Consider the following 19,196-nt stretch of genomic DNA (forward strand, 5'->3'; position numbering starts at 1 on the left):
AAGGGGGGCCACACATGACACCCTGATGTTCAGGTTGGTGGGTTTTGCGGTTTGGGGATATAAAAGACCTGGCTGAGGGGAACCTCCCCATGTCCTCCTTCTGCACAGAGCAAGATCATCCTGCTTCAATCTCCACCTCGGGGTGTTTAGTTCAGCTTCAACACCCCAGACAAGGACCCAGAGTTAGACTGAAGCATCCTAAGGGACAGGTGAGTGCTGCTCTCCTACCTGGGGGGACATGGCAGGTGAGGTCCTTGCATCAGATCATTCTTGCATGTCTCTCTCCATCTGAAGAGACCTCTTTAAAGTTGCTGCAGGTTCCAGAAGGGGCTCTGTGGGATGGTCCCTCAGGCAGGTAGCAAGGGATCAACTGGGTGATCTCTGGGAGAGAGAGAGAGAGAGACCCACAGAAGAGTCTTTCTAAGGGAGCCTCCTATTGATTACATAGCAATGCAGAATCCAGTGTGACCCACCAAGGGTGTTTCATGACCATGGTGAGAGAAACAGCTGGTCACATGCAAAAATGTGAGACCAATTCTGGGACTTTCAGCTTGGTCCCAGTTTGATGTTGGGTCCTCCTTCCTGAGGGGGACTTTGCGTGAGCCTAGCTTCCCCTCCCCCACTTCTCCCCTCTCTGCAGGAAAGCAAGGAAGACCATGGGGCGAATCATCTTTCTGAGCTTCAGCTTGCTGGTCGTGGCCTTCTTCCTAAGTGGTGAGTTTGAGAAGGGTCTCTCGTATCTGGAGAGGTCGGGTCTCTTGCCTCTGGACTCCTTTATGGTTTGATCCCCGAGAATCCTCTCTCTGAAGTTGCTTTTTATTTCTGTTTTGCTTATTGTGCTGGCTCCTACTTAAGTGATTGTCCACTAGGAGTCCAAGAGCTTCTTGCTACTACTACCCTGGAGCCTGACACCACCTATTCTACACCTGTGCATTTGGTTTTTCCTTTCCTAAATGTAGAAATGTACTTTTCTCACCACTAAATTTCATTTTGTTAGATGAGGCCCAATGTTCAAATCTGATGAGCTTCTTCTGTATCTTGAAGCGTTCTTGAAGTGAAGATTCTCAGTCATCCAGGTCATGGTTGTCCCAAAGATGCTTTTTTCAGGAGGCAACTGGACTTTCTTGTTTTTTCTTTAAAGACGTTTCACTTCTCATCCAAGAAGCGTCTTCAGCTCTGACTGACTCACCCTTCCCTTCCCCACCATCCAGTCAGAGCTGAAGACGCTTCTTGGATGAGAAGTGAAACGTCTTTAAAGAAAAAACACGAAAGTCCAGTTGCCTCCTGAAAAAACACCTTTGGGTGCTCTGTATCTTGAGCCTATATCTTCTGGAGTGTTGGCTATTCTACCCAGCTTGGTGTCATCTGCAAATTTGATGAGCTTCCTTCTATCCCCTAGTCTAAATTGTTTATGAATGATAAACCATCCAACCCATAAACCATCATTTATGAATGGTAAGCTGAATGATAAACCATCCAAAATGGATAGGTCAACACAAGGCATGCAGCTTCAAAGAATTTAACCAAGGTTCACCCTAAGAAAAGCTTTGGACAATCTACAAATGCAGCTCCTGTATCTAACCCAAATCAGTTTTGGTTTATTGTCATCGAAGATGTATGCAACTTAGCAGGTTAAGAATGTTCTACAGACCCAGAGGTCTCCTCCTCTTCCTCCTCCTCCTTTTCTCCTGGCCATCTTCTGATTGGACTTCCTCTCTTCCCACACAGGTGCCAAAGGGTGCTGTTGTCCCCATGATTGGCTTTCCAGGAATGGGTTTTGCTACAAGATCCACGATCAACTGAAGACCTGGAAGGATGCAGAGGTTAGAAGTGCTGTGTGACCATGAATATTCTAGTCCAAGTGGAGAAGACGAGGCAGAGCCTTGTGAAGCACCCAAGTATCCTCTGGCTGGGTTGAAGACCCATCAAGGGAGATCTGGATGGGCACATGAAGAGTTGCCTTGTGGCGAGATGGGCAGCAAACAAATGTAATAAATAAATAAAATGAAAAGGTAGCAAAGATCATAAGTTTGGAATAAACCAAAATGCAAGTATCATATGGACTAAATTCATATTCAAATTCAGAATAGAGCTGGAAGGGACCTTGTAGGTCTTCTAATCCAACCCCCTGCTGCGGCAGGAGACCCTCTACCATTTCAGTCAAATGATTGTCCAGTCTCTTCTTAAAAACCTCCAGTGATGGAGCACCCACAACTTCTGGAGGCAAGCTGGTTGCACGGGTTAATTGTTCTCACTTTGTACTGTATAGGCTTTCATGGCCAATATCTGTTGGGTAGGGTTGAGCTTCAAGGTTGAGTGACTATCTTGTAGATGTCAGATTTTCTGATCTTACACTGGCAACTCTGGCTGTCATCTTCAGGCATCTTAAGACCATCTTGCCTTTGAGTTTAACTGATGGATCAAAGTCAGGAACTCAAGTTCTCTGCTCTCCTCTTGTGGCTAAGCAGAACTTGACAGAGAAGGTCTGGTTGCCATGTCCTGACTTGGTTAGTTATCCAGGTTACAACCTGCAGACTCCAGCAAGAACATCTATGGGATTCAACAAAGATGGTAGCCAGGACCATATAATCAGATCACTCCTGTTTCCTCCCATGCACAAACACGAACACACAAATGTGTTCCTTCTCTGCTGAATAAGTGTCTTTCTCTGTTGTTGCTCTTCCCAGATGTTCTGCAGGAAACACAAGCCAGGCTGTCACCTCGCCTCCATCCACAATATGGCAGAGTCAGCTGACTTGGCTGAATACATCTCTGACTATCTCACAAAGAAGGGGAATGTCTGGATTGGATTAAACGATGCACAGAAGGTGGGTCCTTTCTATCGTTCATATTTATCAATCCCTTTTACAGAGCTTTTTGAAGGATCCTCCCATAGATCTGAACTAGACTGTGTTGTTTCTCCTTGTCATGTAATATATGTGGGTACGTGCATAATTTTGTATTTATTTATTCATTTTGTCGTGATTATGTAGTGTATATTGGAGGTGGAGTCCCTTTGAGAGCTGTATGTAATGAAATTTCATTTTAGTGTATGCCGATTAGTGTACATTCAAAGTGACAATAAAGTTAGTCCAAGTCTCTAAGAAGGTCGGGATCTCTCTGCCAAAATACCTCGCCTTGGACAAAACCTCTGGAAAATGTTACTTACTCCAATCCTGTCTCTCCTTCCCCTCACTAACCTTTCCTGCCCAGTTGAAGAACTGACAGCTGTCTTTAACAGTTCCCGCTCTGACCCCCATCTCAGCATCCAGGCCTTCTCTCACACTCAGCTCCCCCTTCAGTCTGCCTTCCTCATGAGGGCCCATTGACTGGCCTCTGAAGCTTCTTGGATCTCTGGTGAGCCATTAACATGGTGGGGTTCATTCTTTCCCCCTTGATCTATATCTCCGGAGTTTTGCTGGTGGTCTCCCACACAAGGGCTCTTTGATTTTGAGCCTAATTATCTTTCTGATATCAACCGGTATCGGCCAGGGCTGTCACCAAGTTGGGCATGAGGCAATATGGCTCTCAAGCTAAACTGGTGACTTCATGGACACCTAAAGATAATTTACTTCTGAGTCGTTTTTTTCCTCCGGATCTTCTGATCCTCACCTATACGAGCATTCACCAAGTTTAACTCTGCTTCATTGTTCCAGATCAACTACGATTGCCTGGATAGATGAGAAAGAGAGAGAGGGAGGGAGATCTGTTTTTTATTACCCACTTGAAGCTCTCCGCCCATGGTCCCTGCAGAACCAGAGCACCTTCCTCAGTTGGCTTCTCTGCCCTTACAGAAACGTGTCTGGGAATGGACAGACAGAACCTGCATTGACTACTTATCCTGGAAACCAGGAGAGCCAAACAACAAGTTGGAAAAAGAGTTCTGCGTTGAGCTCAGGGCCGACTTCGGTAAGCCAAGGTGGAGGGGAGGAAGGGGAAGATGTCCTCCTCAACAATGAGGACCTATTGATGCATCTTGGAACATTCACCGGTTGGCACCTTTGACGAACAAAAATCAAGGCCATTTATTGATCCCTTGGATTCTAAGTTCTCACAGGCCAACCCAAACACAACACAGTCCAGTACGGCCAAGTGAACACAGAATTCCCATGGGATGCTTCTTCTGTGCAAGCTACGATGTCTAACGGAAGGGCCTCTTTGCAAGCCAATATACTGGTACCCATCCAGGGGTGTCCTTAGCACATGGTTAAAAAAAGGTCACCATAGGAGCCATGACAGTGAAATCAAAGCCCCACCCCCACCCCCAATTTTCAGCTCTTTGGTCAAAAGAGATGGACCAAAAACTCAAGGTCGCTGCTCTCCTCTTGTAGCTAAGCAGAACCTGACAGGCAAGGTCTGGTTGCCATGTCCTGACTTGGCTAGGTTAGTTATCTAGGTTACAACCTGCTGAACCCCAAGTCTGTTTTAGCAGAAGAGGTTCTCCACCTGGGGTATCCTCGTGTCCTCCTGCCAATGAGGGAGAAGCCAGTGAAATGAGTCACTTCGAAAGAGGGATCAAACTTTCTCTTTTGCCCCCAGATCATAAGCAGTGGAATGATGAAGACTGTGCATCCTTGCGTGCTTTTATCTGCCAGTGCAAATACTAGGGCAAGCGGCTCCTTTGCTTGCTCCAGAGTGAGTGAAGCACTTGCTGAAGCCTGGAGAATCAAGGAAGCCCCCCTGCATGCCAAAATCTCTGCTCTGCTGCACCCCTTCGCTTCATGAATGCTTTTTGTAACTTGGATCTGACTTTGCTCATTCTGGTGGGCCAGAAGATCCAATAAATTCTGTCTTGGTATGACCGGCCTCCTTTATTTTTGAGCCCCAGGAGATGGTTGAGGTCTAAAGTGCAAGACCCCAGAATGCAAGCCTTGGCATTAAAGGGGGGGAGGGTGTCTCTTAAGAAGGACCATCCATTGATGCTACGATGCTTTCTTCTATGTAGGTCAGCCTCTTTTCTCAAGCATCTTCCATAAGGAAAATTGGGGGACAATAATAATATTTTCTGCTCCCCTGTCCAATGCCCACACATCTGCCTAGGGCAGATCAGGAAATGTCTCCCAAACACACACACACCCCGAAATGGCAGGCCCCTGCATATCAAAAGGAAGCCACCCCTTATGATGACACAAATTGACCCAAAGTATGTCTGCTACAACCATTAGAAACCATTATTACTGTGTGGAGACTGAGAGCCTTTGGTCCTCCACAAAGTGGGAGGACTGTTGAATGGTAAAATCCCCTGGGACATCAACCCCCACCACCACCACCTCAAGCCAGGTCGCACATCAACCATAACCTCAAAATAAGATAGAAAGAAACAATTAAACTTTTTCCGCCTGCATTGATATAGTACTTGGGCTGCAGTTGATTAAACGTGTCTCTGCAGGAAATGGAATCCTCTCAAAATAAGGGAAATCTTTTATTGCCATAGTGCTCCCTGATGCTTGAACCCTCATAAATTTTCACACCAAGAAGAGATTTGCACATCTAAGATCAATGCACACCACAGGACAAAAAAAACATAGAATATAGAATAATAGAATAATAGAGGTCTCCTAGTCCAACCCCCTGCTCAATAGAATTGAATAGAAATAGAATTCTTTATTGGCCACGTGTGATTCGACACACAAGGAATTTGTCTTTGGTGCATACGCTCTCAGTGTACATAAAAGAAAAATAAAATATATTCATCAAGAATCATAAGATACAACACTTAGTGATAGTCATAGGTTACTAATAAGCAAGCAAATCATACTAGGAAACAAATAAAAACAATATAAATCGTAAATATCCAAGCAACATGGTTATAGTCATAAGTGGGAGAAGATAGATAGTAGTAAGGGTGAGAAGAATAATAGTAATACAGTCTTAGTAAATAGTTTGACATTGTTGAGGGAGTTAAGTTGTTTAGCAGAGTGATGATGTTCGGGAAAAAACTGTCCTTGTGTCTAGTTGTTCTGGTGTGCAGTGCTCTATAGCGTCGTTTTGAGGGTAGAAGTTGAAACAGTTTATGTTTCAATTTATACATAAATTTATGAAATTTATGAAACATAAATAAATTTATGTTTCAATTTCAAAAACAAGAGACCCTATATCATTTGGTTGACAAATGGTTGACCAGCCTCTCTTGAAAAGCCTCCAGTGATGGAGCAGCCACAACTTCTGGAGGCAACCTGTTCCATTGGTTGATTGCTCTCACTGTGCCCTACACTCTCGGCTCATATTGAAGTGATTGTCCACTAGGATTCCAAGATCCCTCTCACAATTACTGGCATTTAAGCCAAATTTCACCCAGTCTATAGTTGTTTTTTCTTTCTCGTCTTCTACATTTGGCATTCTGACCTTGTAATGTTGTAATTGCTGGACTGTCAAAATTATACTGTCAAAATAAATCTTACCACCAGTTTAAGCAGGGGTCATGGGCTTATTCATCTGACAGTGGAATGGACAAGGAATTTACTTCCAACAGAGCTATAATGAATGACAAAGGTATGATAGAATTCAGTCTAAATCTTAGTTTCTCTAATGCCCCGATTTTAACTTTTAACTTTTAACTTTTTGCATACACTCCCAGCATCCTTTGCTCATCCTTTCCAGGACCCCCATGGCTTGGGAGGTGCACTCTGAGTAAAAGCACTCTGACTAAAAGTTCGCTCAGACTTTTATCCGAAACGTTTCTTGGTTAATTACAACATATCAATCTTTGTTATTTCTTTCACAAGGTTGACGTTTTCACACTTGACGGATTATATTTTTCACTTTTGGCACAAGATTACATGTGTCGTTGTACAAGATTACTCAACAAAATACTCCTAACTGTATCTCATGTCGGAAGTTTCTTGCTCTGCGCCTGGGGCTCATTTGTCAGTTTTGCAAAGAAGCCGGCAAAGAAAAGGGAAGCTTTCACAATAATTTAAACAGTTCTTGCTTTTGGTGGCGTGTTTCTACATGTTTTGATTATTTCCTGGCTGACTCGGTGTAGAGGATATTTTTAGTCTTTTCCTTTCTTTTTTTTTTTTTTTTGTTGTTAGCCAAGAGGAAAACCACAAAACCGCAAACCAGCAGGGGGCGCCCTCCCTGAACTGTCCCTGACCTGCTTTTTCTGGGATTCCTAGAGGGCGCTTTGCTGTGGCTTCCCCAGGATTTAAAGGGGACTTTCCCTATTTCATTATTTTATGTTCCTCATCGTTTTATATTCTTAAGCAATCAAGCTGTCAATGCCAGCATGCTCTCCGTTCAATTTGGAACAAGCCACTTTTTTTCCCCAACAGAAACTGGCAGTGATTTTTAGATAATTCATTTTATTGTTTTAAAATGCTTTAAGTATTTTGATTGTTATAGACATGTAGGAAGTTAGCACCCACCCTCTCCTAGAAGAATGAAATATTTTAGGAAATATTTAAAAAGGCAGAATATATTTCCCTGGATGAGAAATGGAGAAACATGTTTTAAAGACAAAGCAGCTTCCTGCCTCCCCCCACCTTTCTCAATGCACCAGCATCTGCAACACAATAGGACCAGTGGTGGGTTGCTCCCGGTTCGCACCGGTTCACAAGAACCGGTAGTAAAAATTTGCAGTAATTTGGAGAACCGGTAATAACATTGGCTGGCCACGCCCCCGAACCGGTCCCCAGCCTGGTCGCTGCTCGCTTACCCCGCCCACTTCATCAGTACAACCTCTTTGGCCGAAAAAAACGCTTTTAAAAGTAAAAAAAAAGCCTCTGATGATCGTGCGGCTCAGCTGAGATCATCAGAGGCTTTTAAAAGCATTTTTTCTACAACCTCTTCAGCAGAAAAGGTTGTTTAAAAAATGCTTTTAAAAGGCTCTGACGATCCCAGCTGAGTTGTCTGATCGTCAGAGGCTTCTAAAAGCATTTTTTTCTGCAACCTCTTAATGATTTTTTATGTCATTGTTGTTTTTGTGTCAATTTTTAAATTTTCTTTGTTGACCTCCCCTCCCTAATCTTCTCTCTCCCTCCCTCCCCCCCCTCCATATATATACATACGGCCTCATGGAACCTACAAGCAAATACAAAGCTTTTCTCCTGTAGGTGCTGATAATCAAGGTATTTTGACTGTGCAGGCAACACGTCATGGCTTGTAAAACGTTTGATAACCACATTTTTATTGCCCCAGAAGCAAAATACCCTCTATCAAAAAGCAAACACTATAACCAGTTTGTGTTTATGCAGTTTTATTGTTCCTGTGTAAGGTGTATTTTGGCTGACGATGTCATTGCTTTCCTACTGTTGATTTTTACTTGTTAATTGTGTTGGAACTGTGGAGGTCTGTGATAAAAGTTTTCTTTGTTTGCCTATCAATTTCTGCCAGGACCGACCTTGTCTTCTCCTTTGGTGAAGGTCCACATAGCATCTGTGGGTTGGAACAAACTTCTCCACTTCTGGAGAAGCCCTGGTGATCAGGCCTGGACACAGCCTGAAATGGCATTGGTCAAATTTGGAGAGTTTGAGATGGGAGGTGCTACAACTATTTTCCACCTCCAGGACTTTTCAGTGGCTTCTAATACATTCAACCATAGCATCCTTCTGGGCCAACTTCTGGAGTTGGGAGTGGGAGACAACCATGGAGAGAGAGAATTTTGCGCACATTTGTCTGGTGCACCAATTGCTCCCCTTCCTGGACCTGGAGGCTCTGCTCATGGTCACTCAGGTCTTGGTCACCTCCTGTTTGGATGACTGCAATGTGCTATCCATCAGGCTGCCCTTGAAGACTATCCAGAAGGTACAACTGGTCCAAATGCAGCAATGCACAAAATGATAGTTTCTCCTAGGTTGTGCCATGCAACCCCATGGTGGCATGAGTTGCACTGCCTCCTGGTTTACTTTCAGGTGCAACTCAAGATGCTGGTTGTTACCTTTAAAGCCTTCTATGGCACTGAGCAAGGTTATCTAGATTAACAGATTAATAGAGTTGGAGGTCATCTAGTCCAACCCCCCATCCAAGCAGGAGACCCTACACCATTTCTGACAGAGGGCAGTCCAGTCTCTTCTTGAAAGCCTCCAGTGATGAAGCTCCCACAACTTCCGAAGGCAGCTTCTCTTCTATTGGTTGACTGCTCTCACTGTCAGGAAATTCCTCCTTCTTTCTAGGTTGAATCTCTCCTTGATCACTTTCCATCCATTATTCCTTGTCTGGACTTCAGGTGCTTTGGAAAACAGCTTGACCCCCTCCTCTCTCTGGCAGCCCCTCAAATATTGGAAGACTGCTCTCCTGTATCCCCTGGCCCTTCTCTTCACTAGCCTAGCCAGGCCCAGTTCCTGCAACTGTTCTTCATGTGTTTTAGCCTCCAGTCCCCTCATCATCCTGGTTGCTCTTCTCTGCACTCTTTCTAGAGTCTCAATATCTTTTTTATAGGTGTGGTCTTATTAGGGCTTTAGAGAGTGGTATTAGTACCTCCCTTGATCTTGATTGTATCCCTCTGTTAATGCACTTTAGGATTGCATTGGCTTTTTTGGCTTCCACCACACACTGCTGGCTCATATTTAGCTGGTTGTCCACTAAGACTTCAAAATCCCTCTCAGTCACTGCTATTAAGCCTGGTTTCACCCAGTCTATATGTGTGGCTGTTGGTTTTTCTTACCTAAGTGTAGGACTTTACTTTTCTCTCCATTGAATTTAATTTTGTTAGATAGGTCCCAGTGTTCAAGTTTATGTCGATCTCTTCCTATAGACCTCAACCCATCCTATCAGTTAGGAGGGCAAATTCCTAGTCCCTTCCCTTAAACATTACATATTATGGACTCTAGAAAGTCTGACTTTTTGCTGGCAGCCCCTGTCCTGTGGAAGTTCCTTTCCCCTTGGATTTCGGCAGGCCTCTGCTTCCCTGGCCCTCCAAAAATCAAGTAAGATTTTCCCACAAGCGCCAGGACAGGATGAGGCCTGAACGAGGGACAGCATGCAGAAGGAAGCTTCAGGTTGGTGCCAGGTTTTTGCTCCTAATAGATACCTGTCTGTTACATTGCTGTATTATTGATGTTGGTTTAATCATTGATTGGTAGACACCCAGAGGAAAGTACAAGATGAGCAGCTATGTAAATGTTTTAAATAAATACATAAAATACATCTGATTAAACCCCCAGGGATACGACTTATGTGTGCTTAGCCTGTTGCTGAAAGTTGTTGCAAGAAAGCTACATCCTGGTTGTTAGGCAAAAATTTCCACACACACCCAAAGAAATCCATCCTCCTGCCTTTCCTTGCCTATAAATGCCGCCGTTCCCTTTGCTGGAGGGAAGCCTGGAGTTGCCACTGAGACTTGCTACCTGTGGAGGCAAAGGGACAGGTGAGTGCGGCTCTCCCACCTGTGGACACCTGACAGGTGAGGCCCCTGCAGGAGATGACTCCTGCCTGTCTCTCTCTCTCTCTCTCCATCTGAAGGGACCTCTTGCAGGGGGCTGCAGGTGATGTCCAGGTTGCAACTGGGGGTCTGCAGGAGGGTCCCTCAGGCAGGGAGGAAGGGCTCTATTGGGGATATAGAAAGAGGGAACCTTTCTAAGAGAAGCCCCCTCCCCATTACATAGTAACACAGGTTCCACTGTGACCCACCAAGGATGTTGCATGGCCAAGGGATCTAGTTGGGCGAGTCCAAAACTGCCAAAGAAACTGGGGGGGGGAGAGCTTGGTCCAGGTTGGATGTGAGGTGGCCCTTCCTGAGGGTCTCCCCACCCATCTCATCCTCTCTTCCCCTTCTCCCCTCTTTGCTTCTCTCTGCAGGGAAGGAAGGAAGACCATGGGGCGATTCTCCTTTCTGAGCCTCCGCTTGCTGGTTGTGGCCGTCTCCCTAAGTGGTGAGTTCGAGCAGGGTCTCTCCTGTTTGGAAAGACTCTTGCATATGAATCCCTTCCTGATTTCATCCCCCAACGTCCTCTCGCTGAAGTTGCTTTTATTCTTTTATTATTGTGCAATTTAGACCCCACTGTATCTCTCTGTTCCAAAGCTCAGAACTGTTTGCAACAATGGAAAAAATAAAGCAAAATTAATACAATTGAAATACAGAATAAATTAAAAGTTAAACCCTTGCAAAAGATACATCCATTTATCATTAAAAATACAGGGCCCTCTCCATCTTTACCCTGGGGATTAGGCTCTATGGCAGCCACATAGAAGTTGGCCTTCCCTTCTCTCACGGACTAAGAGCTGAGCATCCAGAGGGGCACCTGAAGAGAGGCGTCTGCTGGGCGGTGGGGAGCAGGGGGAGGAGTCCCACAAATAATCAGCTGTTAAGCCATTTAGGGTTCGGCAGTTTTGGGGCATCCAGGAGTAGAGTGGAAATCTGTGGAAATTGGGATCGTAGAAACACCCAGGAGCATAGAAGAGTCCAAAGGCAGATGCATGAATAAATGTGATAAATGTATTTATTCATATAACAAAACATATTAACTATATACAAAGGCTGTCTTAATATCCATTAGGGTAGGGGGCACACAGCGTGTGTGACTACCCCTATCAAAGATCATGTCTCATGGAGAACAAACTAAAAGAGAGCATGGTGGAAAGGTTAGAGGGGGTTTTATACTCAGTGTAAGCCCCTCCTCTCCACATAGGGGTGGGGGCACTTTCTGCCTCCACTAGTGTCTGTATGATACATGTGCCAATGGCTTGCAAATACTTGACAAAATCCTTCTGGACAGGCCCATGTGGCTGCCCCATGCTTTGCATTGCTTGATAGCTTGGCTGATGCCTTCTGCAGCAGTTGCAATTTCAGGAGACTTTCAAAGGTGGCCCCACATCAACCAGGTTGCAGTAGTCTAGATAGGTTGGAGCTAAAGCGGGGTAATTGTTGCTCGGTCTGACTGGTTAAGGAAGGTTCAGAGTTGGCACCAGAGTTCCAAGTGTGCAAACAGGCTTAATCTGGTTTTTTTTCCGGGCTGGCATGCTTAAATAAATGATAGAGCAACCAAAGTGACAAATTAACACAAAACATGCAAAAAGAGCCGTGGTGGCACAGTGGTTAGAGAGCAGTCAGTACTGCAGGCTAATTCTGCCCTCTGCCAGCAGTTCGATTATCACCGGCACAAGGTTGACTCAGCCTTCCGTCCTTCTGAGGTCAGTAAAATGAGGAGCCAGATTGTTGAGGGCAAGAGGCTGACTATGTAAATCACTTAGAGAGGGATGTAAAACACTATGAAGCGGTATATAAAGCTAAATGGTGTTGCTAATTTCCAGGAAATTAACCAAAGCTAACCCAAAAATGCAGGCTCTGTGCTCAGAACCCAAGAAGTCAATTTCAATTTACAGTCATCCAAAAAGTTTGTAATTCAGCAGGTTAAGCATTCTCTGCAGACCAAGCTGTCTCCTCCTCCTTCTGCTGGCCATCTTCTCATTGGGGTTCCTCTCTTCCCACACAGGAGCGAGAGGCTGTTGTCCCCATGAATGGTTCTCCAGGAGTAGCTTTTGCTACAAGGTCTTCGATGAAGCAAAGACCTGGGAAGAGGCAGAGGTTCGAAGCGCTGGTTGTGTGTCTGTGAATCTCCTAGCCCAGGAGGAGGAGAAGTCTAGGCAGAGCCTAAATTTAAATCCAGGCAGTTCTCTGGTTGGGTTGAAGTGGAGAGCCACTAGGCTGAGTGCATGAATAGGTAGCGAAGCTCATGATTTTTAGGATAGTCTGGAATGCAAATATTCTGCGGACTATGTAAGCTTTCATGGGCAGTATCTATTGGTTGGTCATTGTGGAGCTTCAAGGTTGAGTGACCATCTTCTAGACCACAGATTTCCTGATCTCTCACTGGCATCTACAGACCAGCTTGCCTGTAAAATGATGGGGGGGGGAGTGCAGAGAAGAGCAACCAAGATGATTAAAGGCCTGGAGACTAAAACATTTGAAGAACCATTGCAGGATTTGGGCATGGCCAGTCTACAGAAAAGAAGGACTAGGGGAGACATGAGAGCAGTCTTCCAATATTTGAGGGGCTGCCAGAAAGAAGAGGGGGTCAACTTATTTGCCAAAGCACCAGAAGGCAAGACAAGAAACAATGGATGAAAACTAATCAAGGAGAGAAGCAACTGGGAATTAAGGAGAAACTTCCTTACAGTGAGGACAATTAACCAGTGGAACAGCTGGCCATCGGAAGTTTTGGGTGCTTCATCACTGGAGGTTTTTAAGAAGAGACTGGAGAGTCACTTGTCTGAAATGGTAGAGGGTCTCCTGCTTGAGCAGGAGGCTGGACTAGAAGACCTCCAAGGTCCCCTCCAGCTCTATTTTGATTGATTGATTGATTGATTGATTGATTGAGTTTAACTCATGAATCAAAGTCAGGAACTGTTGGGGAACTGCAGACTCCAGCAAGGGCATTTGCGATGTTCAACAAAGTCAAGACGGTGGCTAGGACCATGGGGAAAGATTTCCTTTTTTCCCCTCACGTGCACAAGAAAAAAACCCAACACACGTAAACACAAACACGTCTTTCTTTCCTGCTGACCAAGTGCCCTTCTCTGTTGTCGCTCTCTTGCAGAAGTACTGCAGGAAGTACAATCACGGCTGCCACCTGGCCTCCCTCGACGGCAAGGAAGAGTTAGAGGACATGGCTGTGCACATCTCCCAGAAATTCAAGGTCAACATCTGGATTGGATTGAGTCGTCCATCGCATGTAGGTCCTTTTCTGTTGTTCAAGTCCTTCCGGGAATCCTCGTTCAAACTCGGGTGGGCTGTTCATTTAGGGACTGCAGAGCCCAGCCTGGGAGGATTGTTCTTCTTCCTCTTTTATTTTGTGTAGATATTGTTCATGTTGATTACCGGCACTCTTTCACCTTCGGCTCTGTTGCGTTTTCAGTACTTGAAAAATGCTTCTCGTATAGAGGTAGTCCTCAATTTATGGCCATACCTGAGCCCAAAATTTATGTTGAGACCTTTGTTAAGTGTGTTTTGCCCCATTTTATGACCTTTCTTCCCACAGTTGTTAAGTGAATCATTGGAGTTGTTTTTTTTAAAAAAAAAGTTTATTAATAATACAAAATTAAAAAAACATTGGCCATAGATATCACATCACTGGTTCCAAACATCTTCCGTCACTTTAGAGTAATATTAGTACTCCTATAAACATACAGTTCTTAAGCTTTGTTCACTATTTAAACATAATATGATTTGATACTAATACTTTTTCCCTTATTTCTGTATATTTATCTATAATAACACCTATATTTTTGTTCTAACACTATACAGTGGTTCATTGGAGTTGTTCAGTTAGTAAAATGGTTGTTAAGTGAATCCGTCTTCCCGCCTGACTTTGCTTTCAGAAGGTGGCAAAACCGGATCACATGACCCCAGGACACGGCGGCCGTCATAAATTCCAAAAGTGTTGGGATTTTTTGATCACGTGACCATGGGGAGGCTGCAACCATTGTAGGTGTGAAAAATGGCCCTAAGTCACTTTTTCCAGTGCTGTTCTAACTTTGAACGGTCACTAAATGAAGTGTTGTAAGTCGAGGACTAACTGTACAAAGAAAGGAAGTTTCCCTGGAATTGAGCTCAGCTCCTGGTGACTTTATGAATACAAAGGTTATTTTCTGCTTAAAAACCCAAAGCTGCCCCTCCCTCCCTCCCCATCTCCAGGATCTCCCATCTCAGTTTCCAAGAGTGATCCAGAGCCCTGGAATTTTGCTGGTGGACTCCGATCCAAGGGATCATAAATTTTGACCTTGCTGATCTTTTTGAGATCCATCAGTGTCTTCCAGGCTGCCTCAATGTTGGCCATCAGGCGAAATGGCTCCCAGGCTGAGCCGGTGATTTCACAAACAGCTCCAGATAGTTTTCTTCAGGGGTGTTTTTTTCTCTAGATCTCCTGATTGTCACTAATAACACTTAACAAGAGCATTTAGACTTATATACCCATAGAGCGTAGAACAGGGGTGAAATCTAAAATTTGTTACTACCGGTTCTGTGGGTGAGCTTGGTTGTGGGGGCGTGCGGTGTAATGTGACTGGGTGGGCATGGCCAACTTTTCTTTTTTTTTTAACTTCTAAAAGCATTTTTTCGGCCGAACAGATTGTAGAAAAAATGCTTTTAAAAGTAAAAAAAAACAGCCTCTGATGATCGTGTGGCTCAGCTGGGCATTTGGGGGGGGGCAGGCATTTTTGCTACCAGTTCTCCGAATCACTCGCTGCCATCGCTACCGGATCGGGCGACACGGTCCGAACCGGGAGCATTCCACCCCTGGCATAGAAACAGCACTTGTGGTATCTACAATTTGAGACAGAGAGATTGGTAATATTTATATTGCTTTACAGCAATAACAATAGCACTTAGATGTATATCTCTGCATAATGTTTTACAGCCCTCTCTAAGCGGTTTACAGAGTCAGCCTCTTGCCCCCAACAATCATTTTACCAACCTTGGAAGGATGGAAGGTTGAGTCAACCTTGACCTGATCAGGAACGAACTCCTGGCAGTCGGCAGAGTCAGCCTGCAATGCTACATTCTAACCACTGTGACACCACTTTTCTAAGAATTTATCCACTTATCCAAGAATTTATGAAGTTTAATCCTATTTAACTGTTCTAGATCAACTGAAATCGACTACAGATGGAGAAAAGGAAACTTAGTTGTCTCTTTGCTCTGAGCTTTGAAACCTGCCAACTTTTCTCTATCTGCCCCTGGGCTCTGCCGAGCCAGAGCCCCCTCCTCAATTAGCTCATGTGGCTTCCCTATCATTACAGAAAGAAGACTGGAAGTGGAGTGATGGCTCCAAACTCAGCTACACATCCTGGAAATCAGGAAAACCCAACAACAAGCAGACGAACGAGAACTGCGTTGAGCTCTGGGCTGAGTCAGGTAAGCCAAGGTGGGGGGAAGGGGAGAGTTGAGGATGCACTTCCAACAATGAGGACCATTTCATGCATCTTGGAAAGCTCATCGCTTGGCAACTGGTGGCCTTTGGCAAACAAAAATGAAAGCCATCATTCCTTCAAAAGCTGAACATTTATGTACCAATGATTATAGGACCATCATCTTACAATGAGATAAATAAACAAGCTATATCTTAATTTGGGATGGGATGGGGTGGGGTAGGGTAGGGTAGGGTAGGGTAAAGTAGAGTAGAGTAGAGTAGAGTAGAGTAGAGGAGTAGAGTAGAGTAGAGTAGAGTAGAGTAGAGTAGAGTAGAGTAGAGTAGAGTAGAGTAGAGTAGAATACAGCAATAGCAATAGCAATAGCAATAGCACTTAAGACTCATACTGCTTCACAGGGCTTTACACCCCTCTCTAAGCGGTTTTACAGAGTCAGCCTCTTGCCCCCAACAATCTGGGTCCTCATTTTACCCACTTCGGAAGGATGGAAGGCTGAGTCAACCCTGAGCCTGGTGAGGTTTGAACTGCCAAATTTCAGGCAGCCAGCAGTCAACAGAAGTAGCCTACAGTCTTGCCCTCTAACCACTGCACCACCATGGCTCATATAGGAAGGGAAGGGAAGGGAAGGGAAGGGAAGGGAAGGGAAGGGAAGGGAAGAGAAGAGAAGAGAAGAGAAGAGAAGAGAAGAGAAGAGAAGAGAAGAGAAGAGAAAACAGAACAGAACAGAACAGAACAGAACAGAACAGAACAGAACAGAACAGAACAGAACAGAACAGAACAGAACAGAAGGCAGCATGCTGTGGCTATTCTCACATAAGGGCAACAATGGCTATTTATGAAATGGTACATTTTGGCCAGCATATCACAAGAGCAACCACAGCATGCCGATGGCTCTTCTGTGCAAGCTACGATGTCTAATTGAGGGCCGCTTTGCAAGCCAAGTATACTGGTTCTCACACCCATCATCCAGGGATGCCCTTAGCACATGGGGTGGGAAGGGCCCTTATAACACTCATGACTGTGAAATCAATGCTGCACCCAGTTTTGACCTGCAAAAGAGATCGACCAAAATCTCAGGTCCTTTGCTGCCCTCTTGCGGCTGAGCAGAGCTTGACAGGCAAAATCTGGTTGCCGTATCCTGATTTCTTGGCTAAGTAAGTTATCTTGCTTATAGCAACCTGCTGAACCCAAAGCCCACATTCGCACATGAAGTTCTCCACCTGTGGTATCCACCTGTCCCCCTGCAAAGGAGAGAGAAGCCACTGAAAAGATCTTCTGGGACTCTCAGGGAGTCACTGCAAAAGAGTAACCAAACTTATCTTTTGCTGTCCAGGTTACAAGAACTGGAACAATGAGAACTGTGCATCCTTGCGTCCGTTCTTCTGCCAGTGCTTAATCTAGTGCACATTTCTCCTGCTCCAGAGGGAGTGAAGCACCTGGTGAAGTCTGGAGAAGCAAGGAAGCCCCCCTGCCTATCAAAATCTCCGCTCTGCACCCCTTCGCTTCATGGTTGCTTTACGTAGCTTGGATCTGACTTCGCTTGTTCTCATAGGCCAGAAGGTCAAATAAATTCTCTCCAGCATGACTGGCCTCCTTTATTTTGCGGAGCCAGGAGACTGTTGAAATCCAAAGCTCAAGATCCCCAAATCTTCTGCATGACAAGACTTGGCATTCAAGGGGGAGGGGGGAGGATATCATTTAAGAAGAACCATCTTCTGATGCGATGATGCTTTCTTGCATGTCCGTCTCATTTTAATTGGAAGGCTGGGAATCTGCTTGGCCTCAGCACTATTTTTCTGCCCCCAAAGTTGATTTGTTTGCAATTCCCACTCTGTACGGAGAATCCTGCTACAAAGGGCATGGGAATAGGATGGTGGAGTGGATCCCTGAAGGTTGTGTCTTCACTAGCTGCTCTGTCAGGGCTGCAAAGATCAGAACATCCACTGGATGGCAACAAATAGCCCATGATGCTCTAGTCCTCAGATCCCTCTAGTAGTCCAAGGCCTTAGTGGGAACCCACTCAGCTCTTCCTCTACCTATGTTGCTTCCACATTTGGGAAGAAGAGAGCCCACTGCTAAGGGATTCTTTCCACCTAACAGAATAACAAAATAACAGAGTTGGAAGGGACCTGGGAGGTCTTCTAGTCCAACCCCCTTCTCAGGCAGGAGATCCTAGGCCATTTCAGACAAATGATTGTCCAATCTCTTGTAAAAAACCTCCCGTGATGCAGCACCCACAACTTCTGGTGGCAAGCTGTTCCACTGATTAATCATTCTCACTGTTAGGAAGTTTCTCCTTAGTTCCAGGTTGCTTCTCTCCTTGATGAGTTTCCATCTGTTGCTTCTCGTCCTACCTTCAGATGCTTTGGAGAAGAGGTTGATCCCCTTTTCTTTGGGACAGCCCCTTAGATATTGGAAGGCTACTTTCATGTTCCCCCTAGTCCTTCTTTTCATTAAACTAGACATGCCCAATTCATCTGGCTTTTGCGTGCTTGTTTTGCTTTCGAATAAACTCTTCCTCAGGTGTTGTGTGCTCATTTATCCAGTTGCGGAATGGAGCAGAATTTTGTTCTAACAATTGGCAACCACAAAGGGACCCTGAGGTTAACCTGACTGATGGATCTTGCCTGGGTTTCTTCACCAGCAATGGGCCATTTGTCTGGAGGGTCTGGAATCTGCCCACCTCAGTACAGGTAGTAAAGAGACTCCTGGATTTGGACAAAACAACTTCCTGAACTGACAAACTCTTTAAACTCTGAAAAATCTGCCTGGCCAGCGAAGTCGAGGCGAGGAGAAATTCTCTTCCTCTGTTTCCTTCTCTCTTTTTCTTCCCTAAGAAATAAGAAATCAACAAAGAGAGTTCTGGTTTTCAGGGGGTTGGGTGGGAGTGGGCTTTATCCAGATATGTCTGTACATGCATGAGGGTTTTGTCTTTCTGTCTTTCTGAACACACACTGTTCTCGTGTGTGTGTGTGTTTCTTTCTTCCAGCTCTACAGGGTACAAGAAAAGAAGTAACATTTTTCTAAAAAAAAATATTAGAATTTGGGAACCCTTAAATCTTAGACACAGCTAAAAAAATTTGTGACAACACTAAGCTAATATGAATAGACAATAGATCTTTTTTTTGTTGTTATACATTTTTTATTTTATTTTTATACATACATCAACATCAATATGTGAACAGTGTGACATCTGGGTATCCTTCATTGTGATACAAATAACAACACTTTCATCAATAGTATTTGTTACATTGGTTAAGTTCATATACTCCTGATATTAATATTAATATTTGTATTAAGATATAATTTTTCATTATTTAATTATTCAATATTTCAATATACCATTCTAATGCCAATTACAATATTATTTAATAATAATAATAATAATAATA

General features: G+C 44.5%; 1 protein-coding gene across 1 annotated transcript; it reads left to right on the forward strand.

The window, feature by feature from the left end:
• The first annotated feature begins 656 nt into the window (after nucleotides 1–656).
• LOC139319883 (C-type lectin lectoxin-Enh5-like) lies at nucleotides 657–17,205 on the forward strand. Its single transcript, XM_070947934.1, has 9 exons — nucleotides 657–714; nucleotides 1,729–1,823; nucleotides 2,688–2,828; nucleotides 3,795–3,919; nucleotides 10,738–10,811; nucleotides 12,372–12,463; nucleotides 13,476–13,610; nucleotides 15,676–15,790; nucleotides 17,138–17,205. The coding sequence occupies exons 1-9, from the start codon at nucleotides 657–659 to the stop codon at nucleotides 17,203–17,205; spliced, it is 903 nt and encodes a 300-aa protein (XP_070804035.1).
• The last annotated feature ends 1,991 nt before the right edge of the window (nucleotides 17,206–19,196 follow it).

The sequence above is a fragment of the Pituophis catenifer genome, unplaced genomic scaffold (genome assembly GCF_029215685.1).
Source record: "Pituophis catenifer annectens isolate HBS135680 unplaced genomic scaffold, rPitCat1.0.hap2 SCAF_7, whole genome shotgun sequence".
NCBI classification, from domain to species: domain Eukaryota; kingdom Metazoa; phylum Chordata; class Lepidosauria; order Squamata; family Colubridae; genus Pituophis; species Pituophis catenifer.

Bases quoted from the DNA above. Each gene is read 5' to 3' on its own strand.
- LOC139319883 (XM_070947934.1), top strand. From the start codon at position 657: ATGGGGCGAATCATCTTTCTGAGCTTCAGCTTGCTGGTCGTGGCCTTC. The intron at 715-1,728 runs GTGAGTTTGAGA...CTTCCCACACAG, and splicing joins CGTGGCCTTCTTCCTAAGTG to GTGCCAAAGGGTGCTGTTGT. The intron at 2,829-3,794 runs GTGGGTCCTTTC...CTGCCCTTACAG, and splicing joins GATTAAACGATGCACAGAAG to AAACGTGTCTGGGAATGGAC.